The sequence below is a fragment of the Suricata suricatta genome, chromosome 8, assembly GCF_006229205.1.
Source record: "Suricata suricatta isolate VVHF042 chromosome 8, meerkat_22Aug2017_6uvM2_HiC, whole genome shotgun sequence".
Classification (NCBI taxonomy): domain Eukaryota; kingdom Metazoa; phylum Chordata; class Mammalia; order Carnivora; family Herpestidae; genus Suricata; species Suricata suricatta.
The window spans coordinates 73,140,864-73,165,488 of NC_043707.1; the positions used below are offsets into that span (position 1 = coordinate 73,140,864).

Below are 24,625 nucleotides of genomic sequence, written 5' to 3' on the forward strand. Positions count from 1 at the left end.
ACTTAATAGACTGCTCTCCTAATAAGGGCAGTAGAGAAAAGACTGGGAATTATATTAGAAGATGTTAAAAACTTCAGAGTTTACACAATTCTTGAGTGGAATGTTGTAGTACAACGTAATGAGGTACAAAGTACCACAAAGAAAGGAGAAGATCAGTTTCTGTAATTTGCAACTTTGCCTTAAGTCCTTGGTAAACCATTTTCCTTTAAAATTTTTGCCATTCTGAATGTCTTAAGGAAATATTAAAATATCCCAGAAACCTCACCTCTAATATATTTTCATTCACAGGAAACAGAGTTAAAACGACGTGCCAGACCTAAGTTCATTCTGGTAGAAAGCTCCTGTGTTACACAGTATCTACCAAGGACTGTATTTTCTCTCCAGCCCAAGTGTTCCATGAAAGTATACATGGGAAACTTAATTTGAATCTTGATTCCAACTTATGCACGATACCTAGAAATAAGAAAATTAAGTTTTAGGAAATCTAAACTCCAATTTCTAAACTCACCAAAATGACTTTTATTTGTATTTGCTACATAAACAGTGAATGATAATTCATGGCACTCGTCCAGATATGAAAGATTTATGAAATCAAACCAATAGATACCATTCTGAAAAGGTCTTCTGCCATAAATCCAAGATGGCCCTGTTTTAGCACAAGCCAATACTATTCCTTCAATACTTTATAAATGGAATTTTCTTCTACTTGTATCCATTTCTCGAGGCTGAAAATTAGAAGGGGGAAAAAAGTAAACAATGCTAAATTAAGAACTTCTGGGTCCATCTCTGGGACTGAACAGTCTTTAGAAGTTACTGTTCTAGTGCGTGCGTGTGTGTGTGTGTGTGTGTGTGTGTGTGTGTGTGTGTAATATAAAATTTTAAAGTAAAAGCACTTAAGTGAAAATTGCTTATTAGAAGAGACAGGTTTTTCAATATTGAAGTTTTCATTTAGGACTTAAAATGATCTTCAAACTCATACAAAACCTCTGTGGCAGTTTTCATACATCTAGCAGAATCATAACAGGCTTATAAACAGTGCTAGGCCCCACTCCCTAAGTTGCTAAGTCTGTGGCCCAACACTTTGCCTTCCTAGTTCCTAGGTGATGCTCTAGGTTCCACTTTGAGGACCCCTGGTCTTTAGGATACTTCAAATGATCCAGTGTTAGTCACCAGACCCAAATATCCTATCAGAATTGGTTCATTCAAGCTTGTGGAGGTCAGAAATATAAGGTATAAGCACTCAAAGCTTCAAGTACAAGGTTTCCTTCTCATTCTATTCTTTTGAAATGATCTAAATGGCTCTTCAAAGTATAAGGCACATACCTTATGGACCCATTCATATTCTCCATATTTAGAATCAAAGGTTCCTTTCTGAAGAGATCTTAATTTTAAGGTAAAACGTGGTCCAAGTTCCTGAATTCCCACTTTCTTTTCACTCTTGAATATGTACCTTCAAAGATAAGGAATTAAGGAAAACAGTCTGAATGAACCAAATTAATTTCTTTAATGCGACAGTTCAAATATTTCTCATCTACAATATTGTCACAGTACATTAGAAAACATTTTACATTCAAGATGTTATTTCATGATTGAAGTTGGAGTCCAAGGAGTTAAAGTACCTTCCTCACCTGTGAAACCTGAAGAAGATATAGTCCCGTTGATTGTGGAATGTGGCAACTTGCCTTCCAATAAACTGAGGATTGTGGGGAAAGAGAGATGCAAACATACGTCCAACAGAATGACCCAGCCGTGTTGTAAAGTTATTCAAAATTATTTCTGGTACATGTTCTGTAGGGTCTTTGCCTCTTCTCTAGAAAAATGATGAAAAAAATAAGGAATTAATATCCTTACTTCAAGTTCAGGGTTCAGAATTTATGTGACAAACTGAAAAACTTTAAAGTTCTCTTTTTTAATGATAAACTACCACATAACTTATCAGTTCCATGAAGTAAAATATATCTAGAATAATTTTAACATGTAGTGACTGTACCAAAAAGTCCTACTAGAAAAGAAACTGGTTTCAGAGTTAATGAAGGCAATTACTGCCTATCTGCCATAACTCAATTACAATTTCATAAGAACACTACCAGCAGGTAAAACCTGCTTTAACCAGAAGAGCAAATGCCATTATAAAAGCAATTAGATCTATAGAAGCTACAGATTAAATACTGCAAGGAGACTAATATCAATCAAGGAACACAAAACTTACCTTAATTTCTTTACGCAAACGAACACTGCTCATTTTAAAATGAGCAGTTGGGCCACTGGGCAAGTGACTTAGAATTAATCCATCTGTTCATAAAGTTAAGAACACAATGAAGTCGGTTATTTAAATCTTAAGTTGTTTAAGTGACTGGTCCTCTCGATGTCCAAAGGCTCCTAAAATCTGTAGCTAGATGAATAGGTAGATGTATGTATTTCTCCTCTGGGTTAAAAGAAATTTTCTTACCATACCTAAAACTAAATACCCATTAAGTCAAACCAAATATTTCAGAAAAACAGATATGATAAATACCTCATCACCATCAAGAGAGTATGTTGCATATTCAACAAAGTAGGTTTCTGAAAAGAGCTTATATCCACTACCCTAAGAGGAATGATAAGACAGGATGGAATTCTAGAATGTTTAGGCCTTCTAACCCAAAAAATGCACATATTTATACATACACATTTGTATGTACATTTTTTGTATATTTGTAAGGTTAGTATATGTTGTCAGCTTTGAAATACTGTCCCGTAAGACCAGAGAGACTCCGCTCTCTTCTTAAAATCAAGATTATTAGTGTTTCTCAAAAGACCAGCTCTTAGTCTTGGGATTTTTTGCCATAAATCGAATCAACTACTTAATAACCATTTACTGATTGTCTACCATAAAGACTTGTGCTAGACACTCTAAACTATAAGTGAAGTATAAGACCCCTACCTACAATCAGCAGGTGTAGCAGTGCAAGAGCTTTAAAAGTCTGGAATGCAGCTAGCTAAGACAACATTCCTCAAATCTTTTAACAACTTAATTTTTACTCCTTTCCCTAAAAGGAGGTCAGAACCAAACTGTATTTCAAATCTAACTGCACAGTCTGAGTTTTACAAAACAGATGTTGCCATTTTTGATAAAGTCATCAACATTCTCCCATTAACCCAGATTAAAAACTATGCTTATCTCCAACTTCCTCCTTCCCTTAAATCCCATTTACCCTCATAAATTCCTCACTTCCATAACTTCTTCACCCTTAACTGCAGGGAGATTTCCCACCTAGATTAAAACAGTATCCTCGTGGGCCTGACCCCTCTCTCGCCTTTCCAGGTATATTTCTAACACAGACAGCAAATCAAGTCTGTGTAATAAGCCTACGGGATGTGACTGCCATTTTATCTGTATCACTATTTTGCATGTGCTAAGTGAAAAACTAGATACCTTGAGTCTTGATAACTAGCTAATTTCAAAATACTCTCACCACAGCTTATCTACAGAGTAAATACATCAGTATAGCAATCTGTGGCCCCAAATCACCTTTCTAATCTGTCTTCCCCATGTTTCCTAACTGGTAGGCACTGACAAAGTCTTACATACCATACATATTGATCCTATCATGTATTTTTTGTTCATACTATTTCAAACACCTGCAACATTTAACTTCTCCATGAAGGCTCACCTCATCAATGAATTCCTTTATAACAGTTATTTTATATATTCGGGTGCTCCCATTACTGGGGCATATTTACAAATGTTACGTATTCTTGTTGGATTGTCCCTTTTATTAGGATACAGTGCCCTTCTTCATCTCATAACACTCTGGTTAAAAAGTTTGTCCAATACAAGTACTGCTACTCTGGCTTTTTTGACAGGCCCAACATGCGTGGCCTGAACTCACAATCCTGAAATTAGTAAGAGTCGGACACTTAACCAACCGAACCACTCAGGTGCCCGATACCCTATGTCTTTTGACTGGAGTATTTAGTCCATTTACATTCAGAGAAATTATTGCTAGATACGCATTTAGCACCATTTAATACTTGTTTTGTCACCGTTTCTAGCGATTTTTCTACTCAAAGAGTTCCCTTTAATATTTCTTGCAGGGCTGGTTAAATGGTCACAAACTCCTTTAGTTTTTGTTTGGGGAAACTCTGATCTCTTTGTCTATTCTGAATGATAGCTTTGCTGGACTATTTTTGGCTGTAGATTTTTCCCATTCAGCACTTGGAATACACTCCCTTCTGGCTTGCCTAGTTTCTGTTGAGAAAGCTGCAGCTAGCCTTATGGGCCTCCCTCCTTGTAAGTTGGGGACTTGTTTTGTCTTGCTGCTTTTAAGATTTTTTTTTTTACTGTGTTTTGCAAATCTAATTACAATGTATGTTGGTGTTGGCCTGCTTTTGATTTTGATCAGAGTTCTCTGGATATCAGTTTCCTTCCCCAGATGAGGAAGTTTTCAGCTAATATTTCCTCAAATAAATTTTCTGCCCCCTTTTCCCTCGTCGTCTTCTGGCACTCTTACACTATGTTACTATGTTTCGTGGAGTCGCTGAGTTCCCTAAATCTGTTCTCATGTTCCATAATCTTCTTTCTTTTGTTCAGCTTCATTATTTTCCACAATTTTGTCTTCTACATCACTTATTAATTCCTATGCTTCTTCCAGCCTTATATTCAGGGCCTCTAGCCTGTTTCCAATCTTAGTTATGCATTTTTCATGTCTAACTTTTTTTTTTTTAACTCCTATGAGTTCAGGCCTCCCTGAAGTCTTCCATTCTTTTCTCAATCCCAGTGAGTATCCTTAGGATTGGTGCTTTAAATTCTCCAGCAGGCATGTTACTTATGTTTCACTCATCTTGTTCTTTCACTTGGAATTCCTATCTTGGCATTTTTTTCTAGGTCTCTACCTTCTTCTGTGTGTTAGAAAAGCCCATTATGTTTCATGCTTCTGAGAGTAATGGTTTTATGAAGAAGAGGTCCTACAGTGTCCAGGGCCTGGCACCTCAGGGAGTATCTCTTGTGTATGTGTGCGCTCAGCAGTTGTGTTTTGGTTGCTCGTATCCCTCAGGCCAGTCATCTGCAGAGGCTGGCCTTGCCTGCAGGGGGTAATGCTTGGTACTTGTCCAGAATGTGGTCAGCTTTAACTAGGTGTGCTCTGATCTGCTTATCAAAGGAGACCTGATACTACTTCCACTAGAACTGAAGCCCTGCGGAGTGATCCGGTTGGGAGTGTGGTGTGGGCAGGGGTTCCTGCTGGTTTACTGGGGAAGGGGTTTGCCACACTCAGACTGAAGCAAGCTTAGCCGAGGCAGATAGTACTGTTGTTATTAAGGGCCACTTCAAATGCTAATTATTTTTACACAGTTAACATTAAGCTTTAAATCTCAGCTGCCATTGTTACTTAACTATAGCACTTGTCACTTACTTGAGTTATAATCATGTAAATGACTTTCTTCCCAGTGAATCTGTTAACTCTTGGAAGATAAATTTGTTTCTGATAAATACTAGTGCCTACCACATAGCAGATTATCAGTAATGTCTGAATTCTTTTCAAAAATTCATCACAGGTTCAACTTCTTGAGATACAGCCAAAAGTATTTCTGGATCTTTGCACACTGAAAAAAATAAAAATATCTCCTGGGAGCTAAGAGAGGTAAAGGTAATTTTTCTTCCAACCTAAATCAAATCTGCAACATCAAACTACTTGCAGATCCCCAGCTTTCTAGAACATTCCCACTCAACTGTGGTTTCTTTCAAAAGAAAACTACGAAATCCAAAATGATCAGTTCCTACGTACTCACATTGCACAAAAAACTTTACTTATGTTATTGCTAATTCCAAACATAAATCCTGAGGAACAGGAGTTCATTATCCCTATTTCGGTAACAAGGAAAAGAGGTTGAGAAAGGTTAGGTAGATAAGCTCAAATTTCAGAGCTAGGTAGCAGGTGGGATTGTACCTGGGCCCAAGCCCTAATGCATAGAGGTATTTTGTTATGATGACTGGGGCGAAAAGGACTTTTAGTCCCCAAAGGCCAAGAAAGCAAAACAGCCTACAAGCTGTCAGAGTATAGCACAATGACTTACCTAACTCAAATTTCCATTTAGAAATACTGAATAGAGGATGCAGGTGTCCCCAGGAGAAACTTCCGTGCTTTCCCCTGTAACATAACATTGACTAGAATGCCTACAACAGGCCAAAGGTATTATGCCTTAAGAGACATAATACATTTAATGTGATCTTTGTGGGAACCCTGAAGATTTAGGTATTAGTTCCCATTTTAAAATATGAGGAAACCAGGTGGCTATGAAACTTGACAAAAGTCACACATAATAAAGTCTGTATTTGACATTATGTCTCCCTGACCCAAAGCCACTAGACTAGATAGTTGACAAAGCTTTTTTCTAGAATTCAGTCAAAAATTTCTATCTCCACAAATTCCCACCATTTGGCACTATTCTTTCACACAGCAGCCCTTCCAGTATGGTGTCACGCCCCCATATTCTAATTTCCCACAGGCTGAAGATCCTCAATTCTTCCAACTTTCCTCCAAGTGTCATCATTAGGGGTCATGACTTATTATTTGTAAGCCCATGTCAAGTTCCTAGGAATCATACACCATTTCTATTATGTGCTTATAAATTATTCTCCCTTTACAGTTGTGGGGATGAGCACTGGGTGTTTTATGGAAACCAACTTGACAATAAACTATTTAAAAAACCCCAAGTTATTCTCCCTTTAATTATTTGACATGTTTTTTCTTGATCATGGCATATATTAACCAGCATCCTCTTTGTCCTTCCTGCCTCCACTTGCCTCTCTCCTATTTTCCCCAGAGTGCAAAGTCTCCTTTACAGGTTTGTGCACATAGTGTTTGAAGTCAGGATATCTGACCTTATTCAAAGTTTCTAGGCCTTATCTTAACTATCTTTTTATCCAAGATGGACTTCCAGGGCCCTTTGCCAATGTCCTCATTAGAGTTGAAGACCATTCTCTTGTTAACAGAAAACACAAAAGCAATTTAGAAAGTCTGCTTTCCTAGCTTCTTTCACCAATTCTTTGCCATCAACTCATTACTATATATCAATTAGAAAATATCTTTGAAATTATAAAAATCAACATCCAGGCAGGATTATACTTATAAAAATTCTATTCATTAGGACTTTTAGAAACTGCTACATAATTCTATACTCAAAATTATAATCCTGGGACACCCACACATGGCTGTATGGCTGTGTGCATATATATTTAAAGTGTATAGGAGAAACAATCTCATATTCAGAATAATTGGCCTAGTTATTTCCTTAATATAAATTTGGTCTGTGTACTGATGGTACCTTAATGATCTGACAATTAACCTACCCTACAAGGTGTCCAATATGGTAATCAGAAAAATATTAATACATTTTGAGTAAAAAGACAATACAATTTTATAAGGAAAAGAGAACATAAGCTTTCTAAAGGCAATAAATGGTGTAAGTAAAACTTAAATATCTATATAAAATACCTCAGATGAAACAAGGATATGATGCTTATTGAATTGATGAATGCCTGCTGGAAGCCTTAAAATAATGATGGTTTTTTTAACTGTCAAAAATAAAAAGAGAGGAACACAGACCTTGCCACTTTATTTTGGGAGGTAGTTTTAAGAAAGCAGCAACTAGATTAAAAACAGATCTCTTCTGAAAATAGTTTAGTATTCAAGAGATTTTAGTTATTTTAGTACATTAACCCACAATCCAAGCCAAATTATAATATGGCCAAAAACCATCACAGTACAAAGCTAGCTTTAGTCTATTTTAATCTCTGGAAAGCAACTCCTAGAAGTGGATAAGGTCTTTAACTTCTATTGAAAATAATAAAAACCATAAAAATTATTTAGATTCTTTAAAAATAGCTTTGACACCATTTTTTAAAGTAGTGTTCATTGATTTAAAAAAAAATGGCAGCAGGAAACTCCTGACCCTATTTTTTATGAATCCTTAATAATTTTGAGAATTTGACCCATTCAGCTGATCATATTTAAAATTAGTGAGCTCACAGCCACCATTTGATAAATAAGTAAAACAACAGCAACAACCAAAACAAATCTAGGCTTTCTTTATACAATATCATTTCACAACAGGAAAAAACACCTTGGGTTCAAGTGACAGTCACCTAGGATCTGAGACACACAGAAAAATGATAGAATATTCTTGGCATCTGAAACAGTAGTAAATACATTAAATGGGCTCAACTATCGGCTTCAAAAATGTAATCCTGTGATACCACCTCTGGTAACATAAAATCTAGCCGTATCAAATTACTTGTAGATCCCTGACGGGGCCTGCTCCTTAATGCCTCTGCCTTTACAAATGGTCTCTTTGCACTGAGCACTCTTCCTCTGCCTTACCTCATTCACCCAAAATCAACAAACTGAGTTAAATGTCTTTTCCAGTCAAGTCCTTCCTCCCTGATATCCCCAGGGCAGATTTTACCAGAGTGTGCACTGTATCCTGTATTTCTCTCTTTAATTATACTACCCACTCTACATTTCTGTTAGTTTACAGGTCTATTTTCTCCTATTAGATAATGAACTCCCTAAAGCTCTTGTTTATCTCTGCATCTTTTACTAAGGATTAAAGTAATGTCTTGGCCTATAGCATTTGCTTGATGAATATTTGCTAAATGAAAAAAAAAGTTTATAGAATCTTGGATAGAGATACATAACTTTCTTGTTTAAAAAAATTATGTTCTTAAAGTTCCTGAATAAGTTCCTTATTCTTTTAAATAGGTTTAAAAGGGGGTGAAGGTGAGACAGGAAAACTTCAAAAAACAAAGGATACTTGGTGTTTTACGATCTTCATTAATAACGATCAGATCTGTGAAATCTCTTGAAATACACTGTGGAATAATTTTTTTCAGAGCCAATCCTCTTCGGTAATAAACATGTGAGTTTGGTATAACTGTGGAGAGCTGTTCACAGAGTCGTACTGTTCTCTGCAAAACAAGATAACAGAAATCTCCAAAGGTGAAAAGGAATAAAAATCTTAAGTTGGTATACACTTATAAGGAAAGTGATTAACATGTGTCATTAATAAAGAGCAAAGGTAGGAAAGGAATGAAATCTGAACAGTACTTAATCCTTTATCAAAGGCTGACCATCCTAAAGCAGTGGTTCTCAACGGGCGTGCTTATTCCCCACTAGAGGACATGTGACATATCTAGAAATATTTTTGGTGGTTATGAATGGTGGTAGCAGTAGGGGGCAGCTGGTAGTAGTATCCAGTGGACAGAGGCCAGGGATACTGCTAAATACCCTATAATGAACAGGACCACCTCCATAATAAAAAACTACCCAGCCCCAAATGCTAATGGTGCTGAAGCTGATATATCCTATCCTGAAGAATCATGTTTAGAGAACCTACATCATATCACCAATATTATTCAGCTTATTCACAGGCATTATCTATGGAAATTACTAATAACTTAACTCAGATCTTCTGAAAAGAGTTATTTTAGATAGTCTAAGTAATATAAGAAAATTAAGAATTCGCTAACTATACTGATTATGTTTACCCCATGAGGTCTATCTGACGTTGTGATGAGAATCTTAGGAGAAGTTTGTCTGTTGAAGTAAGAAGCAAATTCATCTGTAGCTTCATCATAAGCGACCTGTGAACAGTAAAAGAGATAATCTTATATCAAACACTCTACTGTGCCAGAATTTTAAAAGCTCCAGCAGGATTCTATGAAACTACCTTCCTAGCTGATAGGCGATTTAAAGAAGGCCAGGAAGGACTTATGTTAATGGTAACATGAAGAGGTTGGGTGATTTTCTATCTGTAGAATACAAGTATAAAACTTGAAAATATTGTCAAAAACAACTTCAAGACACAAACTGAGCTGTGTTTATTCTTGAAAAATGGCTAAGGCTGTGGGCAAGAACATAAGGAATCTTGTTTAGAGCTATTCCATTTCTTCCATCAACATGGCTGCAAAAATAGTAACTTTATCAACTTCAGGTCTGATGGTAGGCAAGAACTAGCAATCTTTAATCCAAAGGTGGCAGACTGGATTCAGGGAGAGGTGGGTTTGAGAACCCTTATTTGCCAGTCCGATGTTAGTGGGCCAGTTCAGGGTAGGTGTGGACCAGCCAGAAATTTAAAGGAGAGCTCTGAAATGACGGACCCACAGAGGGGCTGAGATCATCTCTCCACAAATCCCTGGCTGGTAGAACTACACATGGGAGAGGCCTAAAAACCCAGTGCAGTCCTCAGCCCACAGGCAGCTCAGGTGATAGGGGCTCAGAGGCTTAAGGTATCTCAACATTATCACTGCCCAAATCACTGGCTTACCATTGAACCACACAAATACAAGGACAACCACTCAGGAGGCAGGTTAAAAATAACAATTAAAAAAACAAGGAGAGATATAGGAAACTCAACTTTTAATGTTTGTAGGTCTTAGTCTTGGGCTTTCAAGGAAGCTATTTTTTTTTTTTTTTTTTTACCAAGGTCAGAATGGGGATTTCACCAAACTTCAAAGCATGGGATCTATTTCTACCCCAAGCAAATAACCTAAAAGAAATATTTTAAACCAAAAATAAGAGTCAATCAAGTGTCCAACTCTTGATTTTGGCTCAGGTGATGATCTCACGGTTCGTGGGAAATGAGTCCCACTTCAAGCTCTGGGCTAACAGCACAGATCTTTGTCCCTCCCCCACTCACGATCATGCACACCCACTCTCTCTCTCAAAATAAATAAATAAACTTAAAAAAATTAAGGAAATCCTATAAGCTGAGAGAAAATGACACCAAATGGTAACTTAGATCCAAGGAAAGAAAAGAAAAGCACTGTAAATGGCAAATACAAAGTTAACTGTGAGATTTTGTGTGTGTGTTGTATGTGTACACTTAATTTGTTTTTTAAAAACAACATGAGATATTTTAAAGCAGAAATTATAACACTGGATTTATAACAGATGTAATATATAATATGACAAGATGAGTAAGACTGAAGGAACAAAGATATACTGTATAAAACCTTCATTTTACCAGAATCATGCCAGGATTTGCGTGAAGCACACTGTGATAAAGATGCATGCTGTAATTCCTAGAGAAACTACTAAAACACCCCTACATATGTAACTTATAAGATTAAGAGGTATTAAAATAGCATAATAAAAAACATTTTTTTATATAAAAGAAAGCAGTCAAGGAGGAACAAAGTAAAGATATAAAACATAGTGGGGCACCTGGGTGGCTCAGTTGAATAAACGTCTGACTTTGGCTCAGGTCATGATCTCTCAGCTCATGAGTTCAAGCCCTGCTGCCTGCTTCAGATTCTGTGTTTCTCTCTCACACTGTGTTTCTCTCTCTCTCTCTGCCCCTTCCCACTCATGCTCTGTCTCTCTCACTCTCAAGAATAAACATTAAAAAAAAACCTTTTAAACATCTAAAATATAGTGAAGAAAACAAAATGGTAGATATAAATATAAATATATAACTACATCAATAATTAACATTAAATATTAATTATCAGGGATGCCTGGGTGACTCAGTCAGTTAAGTGTCTGACTTCAACTCAGGTCACGATCTCACAGTTCATGGGTCTGAGTCTCGCATCAGGCTCTGTGCTGACAGCTCAGAGCCTGGAGCCTGCTTTGGATTCTGTGTCTCCCTCTCTCTCTGCCCCTCCCAGCTTGCACTCTGTCCCCCTCTCTCTCAAAAATAAATAATAAACTAAAATATTTTTAAGTAATTAATAAATACTAATTGTCAGACTGAAAGAAAAGCATATCTAACCATAAGAGAGTGAGGGAGCATGGGGGAGGATCTGAAGCAGGCTCTGCACCGGCAGCAGAGAGCCTGATGTGGGACTCTAATTCACAAACCACGAGACTGTGACCTGAGCCGAAGTCCAACACTCAACTGACTGAGCCACCCAGATTCCCCTGCGACACTTTAAATACAAAGATACAAACTGGTTGAAAGTAAAAACATGAAAAAAGAAGATATACCATGCAAACAGTAACCATAAAAGAGTTTAGGTGGCTATGTGCACAGGAAACAAAACAGACATCAAAAAACGTTTCTTTGGACCATTTAAGGGATGGGACAATATGGGACACTGGATTAAAGATCAATATATTAGGAAGATATAATAATTACAAAGGGATATATATCTAACAAAAGGATGCCCAAAAAGACATGAAGCGAAACTGAAACAAATGGAAGAAATAAATAATTCAACAGTTATAGTTGGAGATTTCAATACTCCTCTCTCGGCTAACTGACAGAAAATTCAGCAAGAATATAGAAAACATGAACACCACAATCAACCAACTTAAAACAACTCTCTTAATATATTTCAGAGCAGCAAAATATCCATTTTCCAAAGGAACACAGAACATTCTCAAGAACAGATCTTATCCTAGAACACAGAACAATCTCTTTACTTGAAAAGGACTAAAATCAAACAGAGTATGTTCCAGAACCACAATAAAATTGAATTAGAAATCAACAGAAGAAATATATCTGGGAAATCCTCAAAATTTGGAAATTAAACAAAACACTTAATAATCAATGAGCCAAAGAAGAAATAATAAGAGAAGTTAGAAAATATCTTGAATAGAATGAAAATGAAAATACAACAAACATATCAAAAAGGTATGAGATTTGGCTAAAGCAGTGCTGAGTAGGAAAATTGTAGCTATCTGATTATATTAAAAAGAAAGAAGAATGTAAAATCTAAGCTTCCATTTTAAGAAACTAGAAAAATAAATGAAACCTTAAGTAAAAGAAACATAATAAGAAGAATCAGAGGGAAAATAATGAAATAAAATACATCAAGCAAAAAAAAAAAAAAAAAGAAAGAAATTACAAGAAATCAACAAACCTTAAAGGAGATACTTAGATTTGAATAATAATGAAGGAAGAAATACATCTTAAAACTTGTGGTATATACCAAAAGTGGAACTTACAGGAAATTTTGTGGCCTTAATCGCTCACAATAGAAAGGAAGATGAAAAATTAGTTAAGTAAGAAGAATAAACTCAACAGAGTAACAAGAAATAAATAATAAAGATAAATAACTTAGAAAACAAAACTTCAATAGAGATTATCAAAGAAAAAATTAGTTTGAAAAGAGTAAGAAAATAGATATATCTCTGGTAAAAAGCCCAAATAAGTAATATTAGGAATGGAAAGGGACATTGCTGCAGTCTCACTTATAAACATATACGTACATATTCTAAACGAAGTACTGACAAACCAAAATAATGTGTAAAGGATAAAACACTGTAATTAAATTGGATTTATCCCAAGAATGCAAAAGAGATTTAACATTAGAAAATCTATTTCATTTCCTACCTTAGTACTATAAAGGAGAAAAACTGCATACTCATCTCAATATTTGCAAAAAAGTACATAACTGTCTCAATATTTACAGAAAAAGCATGATAATGTTTCACATTCATTCATGATAAAACAAACACCGCCCCCCCTCCCCCAGCAAGAAAAGAAATGGATTTTCCTTAATGTATAAAGAGAATCTACCATTAATCACATAAACATTAATGATGGCATATTAGGAGTATTCTCTTTAAAACCAGGACCATGGCACAGACGCCACTATTGCTTTTTCTATTTATTTCACATTATGCTGGAGGCTCTAGTCAGCACAAAAGAAAATAAATGATTAATGGATTCAAAGTTATTTGTAGAAATGATTAGGTAAACATGAAATGAAAACAATATTAAATAGATTATTAGAGATGAATCTAGGGGAATGACTGTTTAGAGATCACAGTCAAAAATCAACTGTGTTTTTATAAATCAGCAAATAAAACAATTCTCAATGATGCAATTTATACTAATAAAAAACGTAAGATACCCAGCAATAGCTCTAACAAGATTTATGTGTAAAACCAGCATGACGAGAATTATAAAATTCATTGAATTACATTTTGTTAAAGACCTAAATAAAGCAGTATATAAATAGATCCCCTAAGTGATCTGCTTTAATACAATTTATAATTTTCTATGGAAGATCAAAGGTCCAAAGAGAGAATGAACATTCCTGAAGAGAGATTTGAGGATGGAGGTGGGGAGGGGCATCTTGCTCTAACAGATATCAAAACTTACCATGAAGATAAACAATTATGAAAATAAAGAAGTGATACAAGACAAACTGACCAATAGCCCAGAAAAAGGCCAAGCATATATGGATACTTGATATATGACACACCATTACACGTTACGGGGTAGGATAAGGGGCAGGGGAAGAAAGAAATTGTTTTTTTTTTTTTTCTCCCAGCAGAGAAATCAATTCCTGATGATTAAGCACAATACAGGAGAAAAACAATTCTTCAATTGTTTTAGGGGAAAAAAGAACATATGATCATGGGATAAAGATTTCTTATTTATGACAAAAAATTACTTACTAAAAAAGTAAACTTAGCTATATTAAGGACTTTTATTCATGAACATGGTACAGAAAAAGTAAAAAGCATCCACAAACTGGAAGATACTTGTAACACATATAAAGGATTAGTATCCAAAATATAAAAAGTTCTACAAAATCAGTAAAATATACCAAAAGACACGAGTGGGCACAACTTTAGCAAAAACACAGTACACACATGAAAAGAGGTTCAACCACATTAGGAATCAGGGAAATGCAAACTCAAAGCACAATGAGATAGCCCTTTATCACTAGTGAAGTACTGGTCAAAATACAGAAGTATTGGTCAGAATGTAGATGACCAAAAACATAGCCCTTATTACAATGCAAGTGCAAAATGATACAACCACTACTTTGGAAAACATTTTGGCATTATCACATACAGCTGAATATTTACACACCTCATGACCCAACAAATTCTCCCCTAGGTAAATATTTAAGAATTATTCCATCCTTCTATTCTTGTTGCTCACGCTAAAAACCTCAATACCATCTTTGAATCCTCTTTCTCTTATACCTCATATACAATCTATCAAGAAGTTCCAATGGCTTTAATTTCAAAATATATCCCAGAAAAAAGCCCAAACCTTGGAATCAAATCACTTCTCAACACTCACTGCAACCGCTGTAACCTAAGTCATAATCTCATTCTTGGATTATTTCAATAGCTTCCTAACTATCTGTTTATCTCTATAATTTCATTCTCAGTATAGCAACCAATTACTATTAGAAGTTAAGTCTGATTATATCATTCCTCTGTTCAAAACCAGCCAATGGCTCCTCGTTTCACTAAGTATAAGGGTCAACAAAGCCACTGCTCTGGCCTCTGCTCTTCCATATATTTCCCTGGCACCTCTTCTGTAACCCTCTTGCTCACAAAATTTCAGCAATATTGGCTTCCTTAGTGTTTTTCAAAAACATACTAAGCATGCTCCTCCTGCCCTAGAGCTTTTGCATTGATTGTTGATGCACTAATTTCTGCACTGGCCATCCCTCAAAAACAAGCAGGGGTGGAGCTGTAAGGAGTCTAATTTCACTGCATCCAAAAATGGCTAATTTCTTTATAACCTTCAAGTCTTTGCTAAAAAGGACATCTTCTCCATGAAGTCTACCTTCACCCTCATTATATAGAACCACAACCCTAACCAACAGCAAAAATGGGCAACAGACATGAACAACTGATTAAAAAGAAAACATAAAATGATGTTCAGCCCCATTCATAAAAGTGAACAAGAAGTTCAAACTACACTCAGATATAATCTCTGACCCATCAAATGGGAAATAATTATTTATTAATTGTAAAACCTTGAGTAAATGTTTGAAGAATATACATTACATAATCTCAAGTATCTCTCCTGTCAAAACTTATTACAAAGGGAAAAAACAGAAGCTATAATGGGAAAATCATGTGACTCCTAATAAGATGCATGGAGAAGAATATAACCTCACATCTGTGAGATATCTGTGAAAAGTATGTAAACTGTATATAATCATGAGCAAATATCAAATTCATATTAAGTGACATTCCTCAAAAGTACCTGGGACTGTGCTCTTCAAAATGCCAATGTTGTTAAAAGCAAAGTCAAGTCTGAGGAACAGATTCAAATTAAATGAGGGTAAAGTCATGAAAATGGATTAAAATGCCTGAGCTGGGATTTTTCCTTTGCAAAAAATAATGCCACTTGGACAACTGGGACATCTAAATCAGTTGTCTAGATTACATAATAATCAATGTTAACTGTATGATTTTGAGAACTATATACGGTGCTCATTAAAAAAAACCACTGGTTTATAAGTAAAACACACTATATAGGAGTCAAGAGGCTTCATGTCTGCCATTGTGCAATTCAGAAAGAATATCAAAGAAAACCTTGTGTGATATAATTTATTATTTAGGAAATCTAGATAGAGGTATACTTGATAGTCCCACTTTTTAAATTAAGTTTGAAATTGTGTCAAACTAAATAAAACATGTACACATTCCTATATACTCTCTATATAGGAGAATATAAAGAAATGGCCTAAAACTATAAACTCTCTCTACTCCAAGCAGCCCTGAATCTCTCTCTATCCTATTTTTTAACTTTAGTAACCTATCACCTGCTAACATATGAAAATTTATTTTATTATGTTCATGGTCTGTCATTCTTTAGAATGTATGCTCTGGGTGGGCTGATATTTTGTGTGTAGATGTGGCATGGTGCGTGGTGCACTGATGGATCCCAAGCTCCTAAAACAGATCCCAGTACTCAGCAGACAATCAATAAGCATTTACTGGAAGACTGACTGACTGAATATATGAATGACTACATCAGGAAATATGAAAGAATGTCAATGATAGTATGGTTTGAGAGCAAACAAACATAACCAAAACCAAATTTCCTGTACAAAAAAAAAGTTTTAAAACTTGATTCTCTCACCGTACTGTCACGAAATGTTTAAAGGGAATCTGTAAAAAGTGGATGATCATCTTGAAACCAAGAGTTTTATGAGGACACAAAAAATATCAAATGTTATCCTTATATCAAAATTTGTGCCCTGGGGAAGTGGGGGGGAAAGAGGTGGTGGTGATGGAGGAGGGCACTTGTGGGGAAGAGCGCTGGGTATTATATGGAAACCAATTTGACAATAAGCTATTTTAAAAAAATTTGCAGTACTAGAAAAATCTATAATAGGAGGAATGCTTTTCAAAGGATATTAAAAACAAAAGTACTATATAAGATACTAAATGACAAAGTTTACCAAAGCATAAAACATAATACATTTCTATAAAATAAGTAATCAGAGCTTTTCCCTATAGCATTATTGAGAAATTCAGTTATGAAATAATCTATAGTAAATAATATGCCAACATTATAGCTGAATCAGTCCATTATACAACATTACCAGACAGTACTTTAAATTAAATATTAACACGTGAACAAATAATGTCAAATGTGGTCACCCAAATTTATTTTAAGATTTCTAACAGTACCTCTTCATCATTAGGGTCTACTATAGTTTCGTCATACACTCGTTGGTTGTCAATGGTCTTTGGTACAGGCTTTGGTGGAGCCTAAATAAAAGAAAAACACATTAAGTTTTAGGAGGATTTTACATTAATAATTTTTCATTTTGGTTAGGGAAGAATAACAGAAATCTGTAGATAATCCAAAACCTCAATCTGTTCCTCATTTCCATTGCTACATCAATCCTAATACTAATACTAAGATTTTTTTTTTTAACACTAAGCAGAGACCTAAACATACTGGAAGAATTGCTGACTCAATGAAATGGTCTAAAACCATTTGGAAGTATTAGAAAGAAGAAATTGAGATCAAAGTAATTATACACTAAGAAAAATATCAAATAAACTGGAAAAAATTATAGTGGACCCTTGAACAACACAGATTTGAACTGTGCAGGCCCACTTATATGTGAATTTTGTACAGTACAAGACTATAAGTGTATTTTCTCTTGTAATTTTCCAAATAACATTTTCTTTTCTCTAGCTTATTTTATACTAAGCATACAGTATATAACACATGTAACATATAAATATGTGTTAACTGACTTTATGTTCTCAGTAAGACTTCAGTCAATAGTAGGGTATCAGTAGTTAAGTTTTTGGGATTTTCATGTGTGCAGGAGTAGAGATGGTGTTCTGGGCCCCAACCCCCGTTTTATTCAAGGGTTAAATGTACAAAGTTACATATCTCTGTAGCTTTGTTCCAAATGCTTTCAGAAAGCTATTCAGAAATAAATAACAAAGGGTGCCTGGATGGCTCAGTCAGTTGGGCATCAACTCTTGATTTCAGCGCAGGTCATGATCCCAGGTTTAGAGACTGAGCCCTGTGTGGGGCTCTATACTAAGCATGGAGCCTGGTTGGGATTTTCTCTCTCTGTCCCCCTCTGTACCTCTCCCTGCACACACGTGTACATGCACTCTCTCTTGCTAAACTTAAAATTTAAAAAATACCAGAAATAACCATAAATAAATAACAAATCTATCTGCTGAACTAATAACTACATTTATGGTAAGGAATAAAAGAGAGAAGCAATTTATGAATGGCAAATACTGCAAATATCCAAAAAACACGGTAACGACTATGACACTTCCAACATAATGGAACACTGTTAGAACTGGCAAATATGCATACTCAGCTTAGACCAAAAAACCGTGTAAATGAAACGCTACAAAGCAGGAATACAGATTGTAAGCATATACTGACTAAAACAAATTTGAAACATATGCATGCTGGCAGAGATAGGAAGAAATATGAACTGATGAACTCTTTAGGATTTCATTTTTTATTACTCTATGAAACAAATATTAAGTTTTAAGTAATTTTTTAAAGGAGCAGTTCTAGAAGTCATTTTTAGTCCAAAAAACGAGAATGGTGATTCTTCCAAAGTTGATTGGCATATTTGCTGTAACTGGCTGATTACTGAGAGTTAAAAAAGAATAGCAATGCTGACAGGATTCTGCAGGTCAAAACAATCTAAAACTGGCAACTTCATGTGATTTAACCTAATCCTACTAAGAGAAGGCATGAAAAATCAGAGTGTTTCATTTGTATGTAATCTTTACATTTTTCTCTTCCTCAAAAATGCTTACTATTCCTTGGTATCTCATCTTAAGAGATGGTAGAGGCGGAAGAGTTGGATGTTCTAAAAATTTTGCAAGCATCAATCAAAATCTAACACTAGGTATAAATAAAATGAAATAAAGGAAAACAATTTAGCTGTGGATGTATTTAGCAGTTTTTTAAAAAACTGCCAATAGACTTTATTTCTTATCAATATCACAAAAATAGCCAAATCCTTTCTGGATGTATTATCTTTGCACTCTTCTTTGTTGTAGTCCATCGAGTATCTCACTCTCCTCCCACTTGCCAACCTCACTCTTCACAGGTTTGTAACCTGTCTCAGCTCTCATTCCTACACACCTCGATCCTACAACAGAAAATGCCCCGTCCTGCCTTTCCCCAAGAGCCTTTGCTTCAAGTCACAAGAACTCCAACTACAGGCCTAAACTGGGGAGCTTCCCAAAAAGCTTTCCAAAGTCAAGAAGAGTCTTGAGTCTCTGTCTCTCAAACACGTAAGATTAAGTAAAATAAGCAAGTTGAAAGAGACATACCATTTACATGACATTTAAAAAGAAAAAGCAAAACACCACTACTGTGCTCATTGTTTAGGGACACAAACCTATAAGTAATAAAGAAATGCATGGGAACAAAAAAAACGGCAAATTCCTAAGAGGTTATCTTTGGAGGGGAAAACAGTAAGAAGCGACCAAAGGACTTTGAAAATTATTTGCTAATGCATTGTTTTCTAAGCTGGGTAAAGAATAGAAAGGGATTTGTTATTTTATTTTCATATCTCTTATACACTGGAAATATTTTATAATAAATTTTAAAAGAAAATGATGCAACATAAACGTAAGGGAGCATTTCTCAATATAAGACAGAAAGCAGATAGCTAAAAACGTTATTTACCTTATCACCAAGAGCTTCTCTCTCTTTTTTAAGTTTTTTCTTAATTGCCAACTTTTCCTAAAAGGTTTACAAAAAACAGAAAAATACTGAGAAACCATCAGCTATATCACAAACACATACTGAAACTACACATTACTAATGCTATGAATATTTAAATTGAACAATCATTGCAATGTATTAAACACTCTGACACAGATTTTCATACCTAAGTTATTGTAAACCAAATATGTTGGCTAATCACTAAACAATAAAGTCTTTCTCCTTCAAAAAAATTGAAACTGGCAACTATGAATAAAGTTTATCTACCTTTTACTGTTTATCTTACTATAAAGCCTCAAATTAAGTGAAAATGTAAACCGTCTATCTAAGCAAGTTAACAAGTTTCTGTTGTTTTATTTTGCACTCTTAACAAGTTGCATTCTAAAGAAAACCATGACCACGTTTTCTTGGTTGCTTCTCAGACAGTACTAAAAATAAATGAGAATGAGAGATGCGTTTTCAGATTACTTCCAATAAGCCACCATTATTCACAAGTTTTATAATCAAAAAAAGCTTTTAAAATTATTAAGAAGTTGCTAGGTGAGTTACACTTGTACTGTAAGTCTGTACCTACTGGAGATTTCTAAACAGAATGCTTACTTACACACAATAGAAAGTGCTCCTCCCCACCCCCGCCCCCAATGCCTATCGACCTTCCTCCATCCATCAAGTCTCAGATTATAGTGTCAAGAAGTCTTCTAGGAGGCCCTTCCCGCAAACGCGCTCACCAGAATGAGTTAGATTCTCTACGTACTCCAATAGCACTCTGGCGCTTCTAATGAATAAGGCACTATCCAGGGCCTCAAAAGATCTAGTATCTAGTAAAAGGAGACAGGCAAGTAAAAAGAATATTATGTGCGTGAACCTTCATGAAGTACAAGTATAAACAGAGGCTTGCTTCCCATTGCAATTTAACCACAAATAAGCGCTGTGACCTTGTGCTATACTTATCTCCTTGTATTCGTTATCTCCTACAACAGTATGAGAATAACGCTACAAATACAATTACTAGAAACTTCACAGTAATAATTTAGGTGAGAGTTGCTGCCCAGGAAATCAGAAAAGCATCACTGGATTCACGTAGTGCCTGTATTACAGATTCGGGGAATTAGCCAACGTTAGGTGGACGGGGCGAAGCACAGAGATGGGAAACTTTCTCCTTCCAGGTCAGGAGGGGGATTTTTCACTGCTAGGAGCGGGACATCTTGCTTTCATTCCCAGTCAGGGAACGTAGGGAGAGGCTGGTAAGGAAGAGAATCCTCGTCACTTGGGCAAAAAGCTGAGCCTACAGAGAATCCCCAAAGCAGTTTGAGGAGACCAGGGCATTAGAAACTCAGCCTCATCCTTCCAGATTAATTACCGCCTCCGGAACGCCAAGCAAGGGATACCACGCAAGCGCTAGTCCCTTCCCCAGGTCGCGCGCGCGGATGCAGCGCATGCGCCCTGCCGCCTCGCCGCCGTCATACCTTTCGCTGTTGCTGTTTCCACCGCGTGAACATTAAGTGTCGCCGTTGTTTGTTCTTAATTTCCGAAATGCTGAAGCCTGGGGGAAAGGCAGCCGCTTTCGGAGGTTGGGCCCCGCTTTCCGTCGCTCCATCCTCAGCGACTGCCGCTTCCTGAGGTTCTTCGGCGGTTGCTTTCCGTTTCACTCCTTTCTTTCCTTTACTGTCACTCTTATCCCCGGCCTTCGCCATGCTGTTTGCTCCGGCGCGTCTGTACGGAAACGGAAATAGCTTACCCCTCTGACTCCCTTACCGAGTCTTTTACTTCCGGGGTCAGCAAGTTCTTAAAGAGAAACGTGGACTGCTTTGTGAGCTTCAGCAGTTTAAGAAGGTGCTGAAATTTAGTTTTGAGCAAAGTTTAGAGGGTTGCCCAGCTGTATGAATAGTGGAATGATGAGTTTCCAGAAATCTTTATTGAGCATCTACTATCTGTGGAGCCCTCAAAATACTGGAACAATAAATAAAGCCTTTGCTGTATAAAATTTACATTCTACTGGAGAAAGACCTGAAATGAGCACACAAATAGTGGGATGAGCTATAAAGTAACACATGGCAAGGAAAAGATAGAACAGGATAAAGGAAGATGAGAGAAGGGTAGAGGGCAGCTGCAGCTTTTGAATTGGATTGTTAGAGTAGCCTTCTTAGAAAAAGTTACATGGAGCAAAGATTTGAAAGAGTAATGGGTAAACTATGCAGTTACTTGAGAGAAGAGCTGCTCATTTGAGTAAAGCTTTTATCTAGGAAAAAATCTTGTCCATGCAATGGAAACATACAATTCCAAGATTCCTAGTGGGCAGCAAGCACGTATGTTTGGGAAACACTATGGAAGCCAGGAGTAGTATGAGAAAGGAGGACAGTGGGTAGGGGGAGGATTTAGAAGTAAGAGCTTTGGCTTTAATTTTCTGTGAGATGCACATTTCCTAGAGGATTTTGAGAAAAGAAATGATATGATTTGACTTACATTTTGAAAGTATCATTCAGGCTCTTTGGAGAATATAGGGGAAGGAAAGGGAAGGAAGGGAAAAATGACAGTGGCTTGAAACAGAGTGGTTCTAATGGAGGTGGTGAGAAGCGATCAGATTCTTTTGCAAGGAATAGTTCCTGATGGTTGAATGAAGTGCATCAGAGAAAAGAGAAGAGTTGAGATGACCCCAAGACTTTTGAACTAAGCGACTGGAAAGATGGGGCTACCATCAGTTGAGATGAGACAGACTTAAGGTAAAGCTAATTTGAAGGGTAAGCTCAAGATTTCAGTTCTGGAAATAAGTGAGTGTGAGACATTTAGTAGTCAACTGATTGTTGTTGTCAGTTGGGATGTATAATTCTGCAGCAGGAGACAAAGGTATGGACTAGAGATAAAAATGTAGGAGTCATCAGCATATAGATAGTATTTCAAATCATTACAGTGAGTGTGGATAAAGAACTGAAAAAAGGAAGAGGACCAAGCACTGGAACAATCCTGCATAAAGAGCTGGAGAGAAAAAGAAGGTGCAATAAGGAGAAAGAGAAGGGAAAATGAAGAGAGTGTCATAAAAGCCAAGGGAAGAAAGTGCTTCCCTAATGGTTAAATTTTTTCTGTATTCCTCATTTTAATATCATGAAAATGTCCTCCAAACAGAGACAAAGGAATTCATTTTGGCTTACTGTTAGGAGTCAGTTTTCCAGAAACAGCCTTAATTTGAAACTGTATGTTTCAGTATTGACATTGAATGTTTTGGTAATCCAATATTTTGATGTCCATACTGCATTTTTTTTTTACCCATTTACTTTCTGCTAAATAGGATATTGAAAACAACAAAACTTGATCTTCCAGAATACAAAACCTGCTATGAAGCCACAAGTCCAAAATTGTGATTTGAAAACTAAAGCCAGCATATTTAGATACAAAACTGAATTATGCAATACAATAGAAAGGAAACAATATTGAACTCTAAAATCACTGACATATTTTGGTTTGGCTGCCATAAGTCATAAGATTTTATGTAACTTATCTTAAGAGAAATAATCAGAGCAAAAACAAGGAGGAGGGCGAGCAAAGGGAGACAAACCAAACTTTATCTAAAATATATAGACTGAAAAAGTATTTTGGAAGTATTTCTAGTCTTAATATTTATCTCCCTACATATAATGTACCCTTTCCTCACAAGAACAGAAAATAATCCTGATATGGATTTATTATTTTTTAATGTTTATTTTTGAGAGAGAGTGTGAGGGGGGAAAAGACAGAGTGTGGGGGGGGGATGACAGAGAGAGAGAGAGACACACACAGAATCTGAAGCAGGCTCCAGGCTCTGAGCTGTCAGCACAGAGCCTGATGTGGGGCTCGAACCCACGAACTGTGAGATCATGACCTGAGCTGAAGCTGACGCTCAACCGACTGAGCCACCCAGGCACCCCAATCCTTAAATGGACTTATATAACTGTCTTAAATTTATTCAGAGTTACTATATGAATGAGATTATAAGGCACTTAACATAGAGACTTCCTATTATTTCTTCATAGCCTATTTGTCATAACAGTTATGTGAGTTGAAAGAAAGGATTTCTGTGTTCAGAATAAAGTCCATATTCTGCAGAAGTCACAAAAGCATTGATCAGCTCTGCCAATATATATTGAAACTGCTCAATAAAGATACAGTGTGGATGAGTACAATTGAAACAGTGGGCTCAATGTTCAGGTCTGCATTCAGACCTTTACTCAGTCACTTAGATGCTGTAAAATCTCAATTAAGTCACATAATCTCTGTGAGCCTCAATATCTTGATCTGTAAATGGGGCTAATTGTACTGCCATGTAATTTGTTGAGATATATACTAAAGAAACACATCCAATAAATGCTATCTAGCTGTTTTTAAAATTCTGGGACTAAAAGCCTGCTAAATAGCGTGGAAGAAAAAGACATCATGATTGCCCTCAAACAGCTTGTAGCTTAGAAGACGTTGCAGCAGAATTCTAGTATATGTATTAAAAAGTGGTCCATGTAGAGTGCTCCTTAACTTGATGTCCATTTCAGCGATTTGCATTGTCTGCTGTTTTCAGGGTGCATTCCCAATATAGTATATGTTGTTTTAAAATGAAACACTTATTTTAAACATTTAATAATTTTTTTTAGTTATATGTTTTCATTCTGACAAATGGGATACCCTGAAATAGAACTCTTGGACACCAGATGAATTCAATGATCCAGCCTAATAA

The 24,625-nt window shown here is 36.1% G+C and overlaps 1 protein-coding gene and 1 long non-coding RNA gene across 3 annotated transcripts; both read right to left on the bottom strand.

The window, feature by feature from the left end:
• Positions 1-144: 144 nt before the first annotated feature.
• RPF1 (ribosome production factor 1 homolog) lies at positions 145-21,648 on the bottom strand. 2 transcript variants are annotated; one of them, XR_003912645.1, is made up of 10 exons: positions 21,396-21,648; positions 19,891-19,947; positions 17,388-17,468; positions 9,527-9,622; positions 8,794-8,947; positions 2,210-2,292; positions 1,629-1,810; positions 1,324-1,450; positions 608-725; positions 145-453 (listed from the first exon to the last, which is right to left on the bottom strand). XR_003912645.1 is itself a non-coding variant. In XM_029950137.1 (9 exons), the coding sequence occupies exons 1-9, from the start codon at positions 21,621-21,623 to the stop codon at positions 684-686; spliced, it is 1,050 nt and encodes a 349-aa protein (XP_029805997.1). In that variant the 5' UTR covers positions 21,624-21,648; the 3' UTR covers positions 496-683. The 2 variants fall into 2 exon arrangements, 1 of the variants encoding a protein (XP_029805997.1); XM_029950137.1 differs by lacking the exon at positions 145-453 and having other exon boundaries at positions 496-725.
• LOC115300432 lies at positions 4,656-8,768 on the bottom strand. The gene is made up of 2 exons (XR_003912646.1): positions 6,055-8,768; positions 4,656-5,583 (listed from the first exon to the last, which is right to left on the bottom strand). It is a non-coding gene; the product is annotated as an uncharacterized LOC115300432 (long non-coding RNA).
• Positions 21,649-24,625: the final 2,977 nt, after the last annotated feature.

Coding starts and splice junctions, on each gene's coding strand:
- RPF1 (XM_029950137.1), bottom strand. CDS start 21,623: ATGGCGAAGGCCGGGGATAAGAGTGACAGTAAAGGAAAGAAAGGAGTG. Junction 2,293..8,793: donor TGAAGATCGTAAAACACCAA/GTATCCTTTGTT, acceptor CTTTATGAACAG/ATGGATTAATTCTAAGTCAC. Junction 1,451..1,628: donor ATCTTCTTCAGGTTTCACAG/GTGAGGAAGGTA, acceptor TTATCTTTGAAG/GTACATATTCAAGAGTGAAA.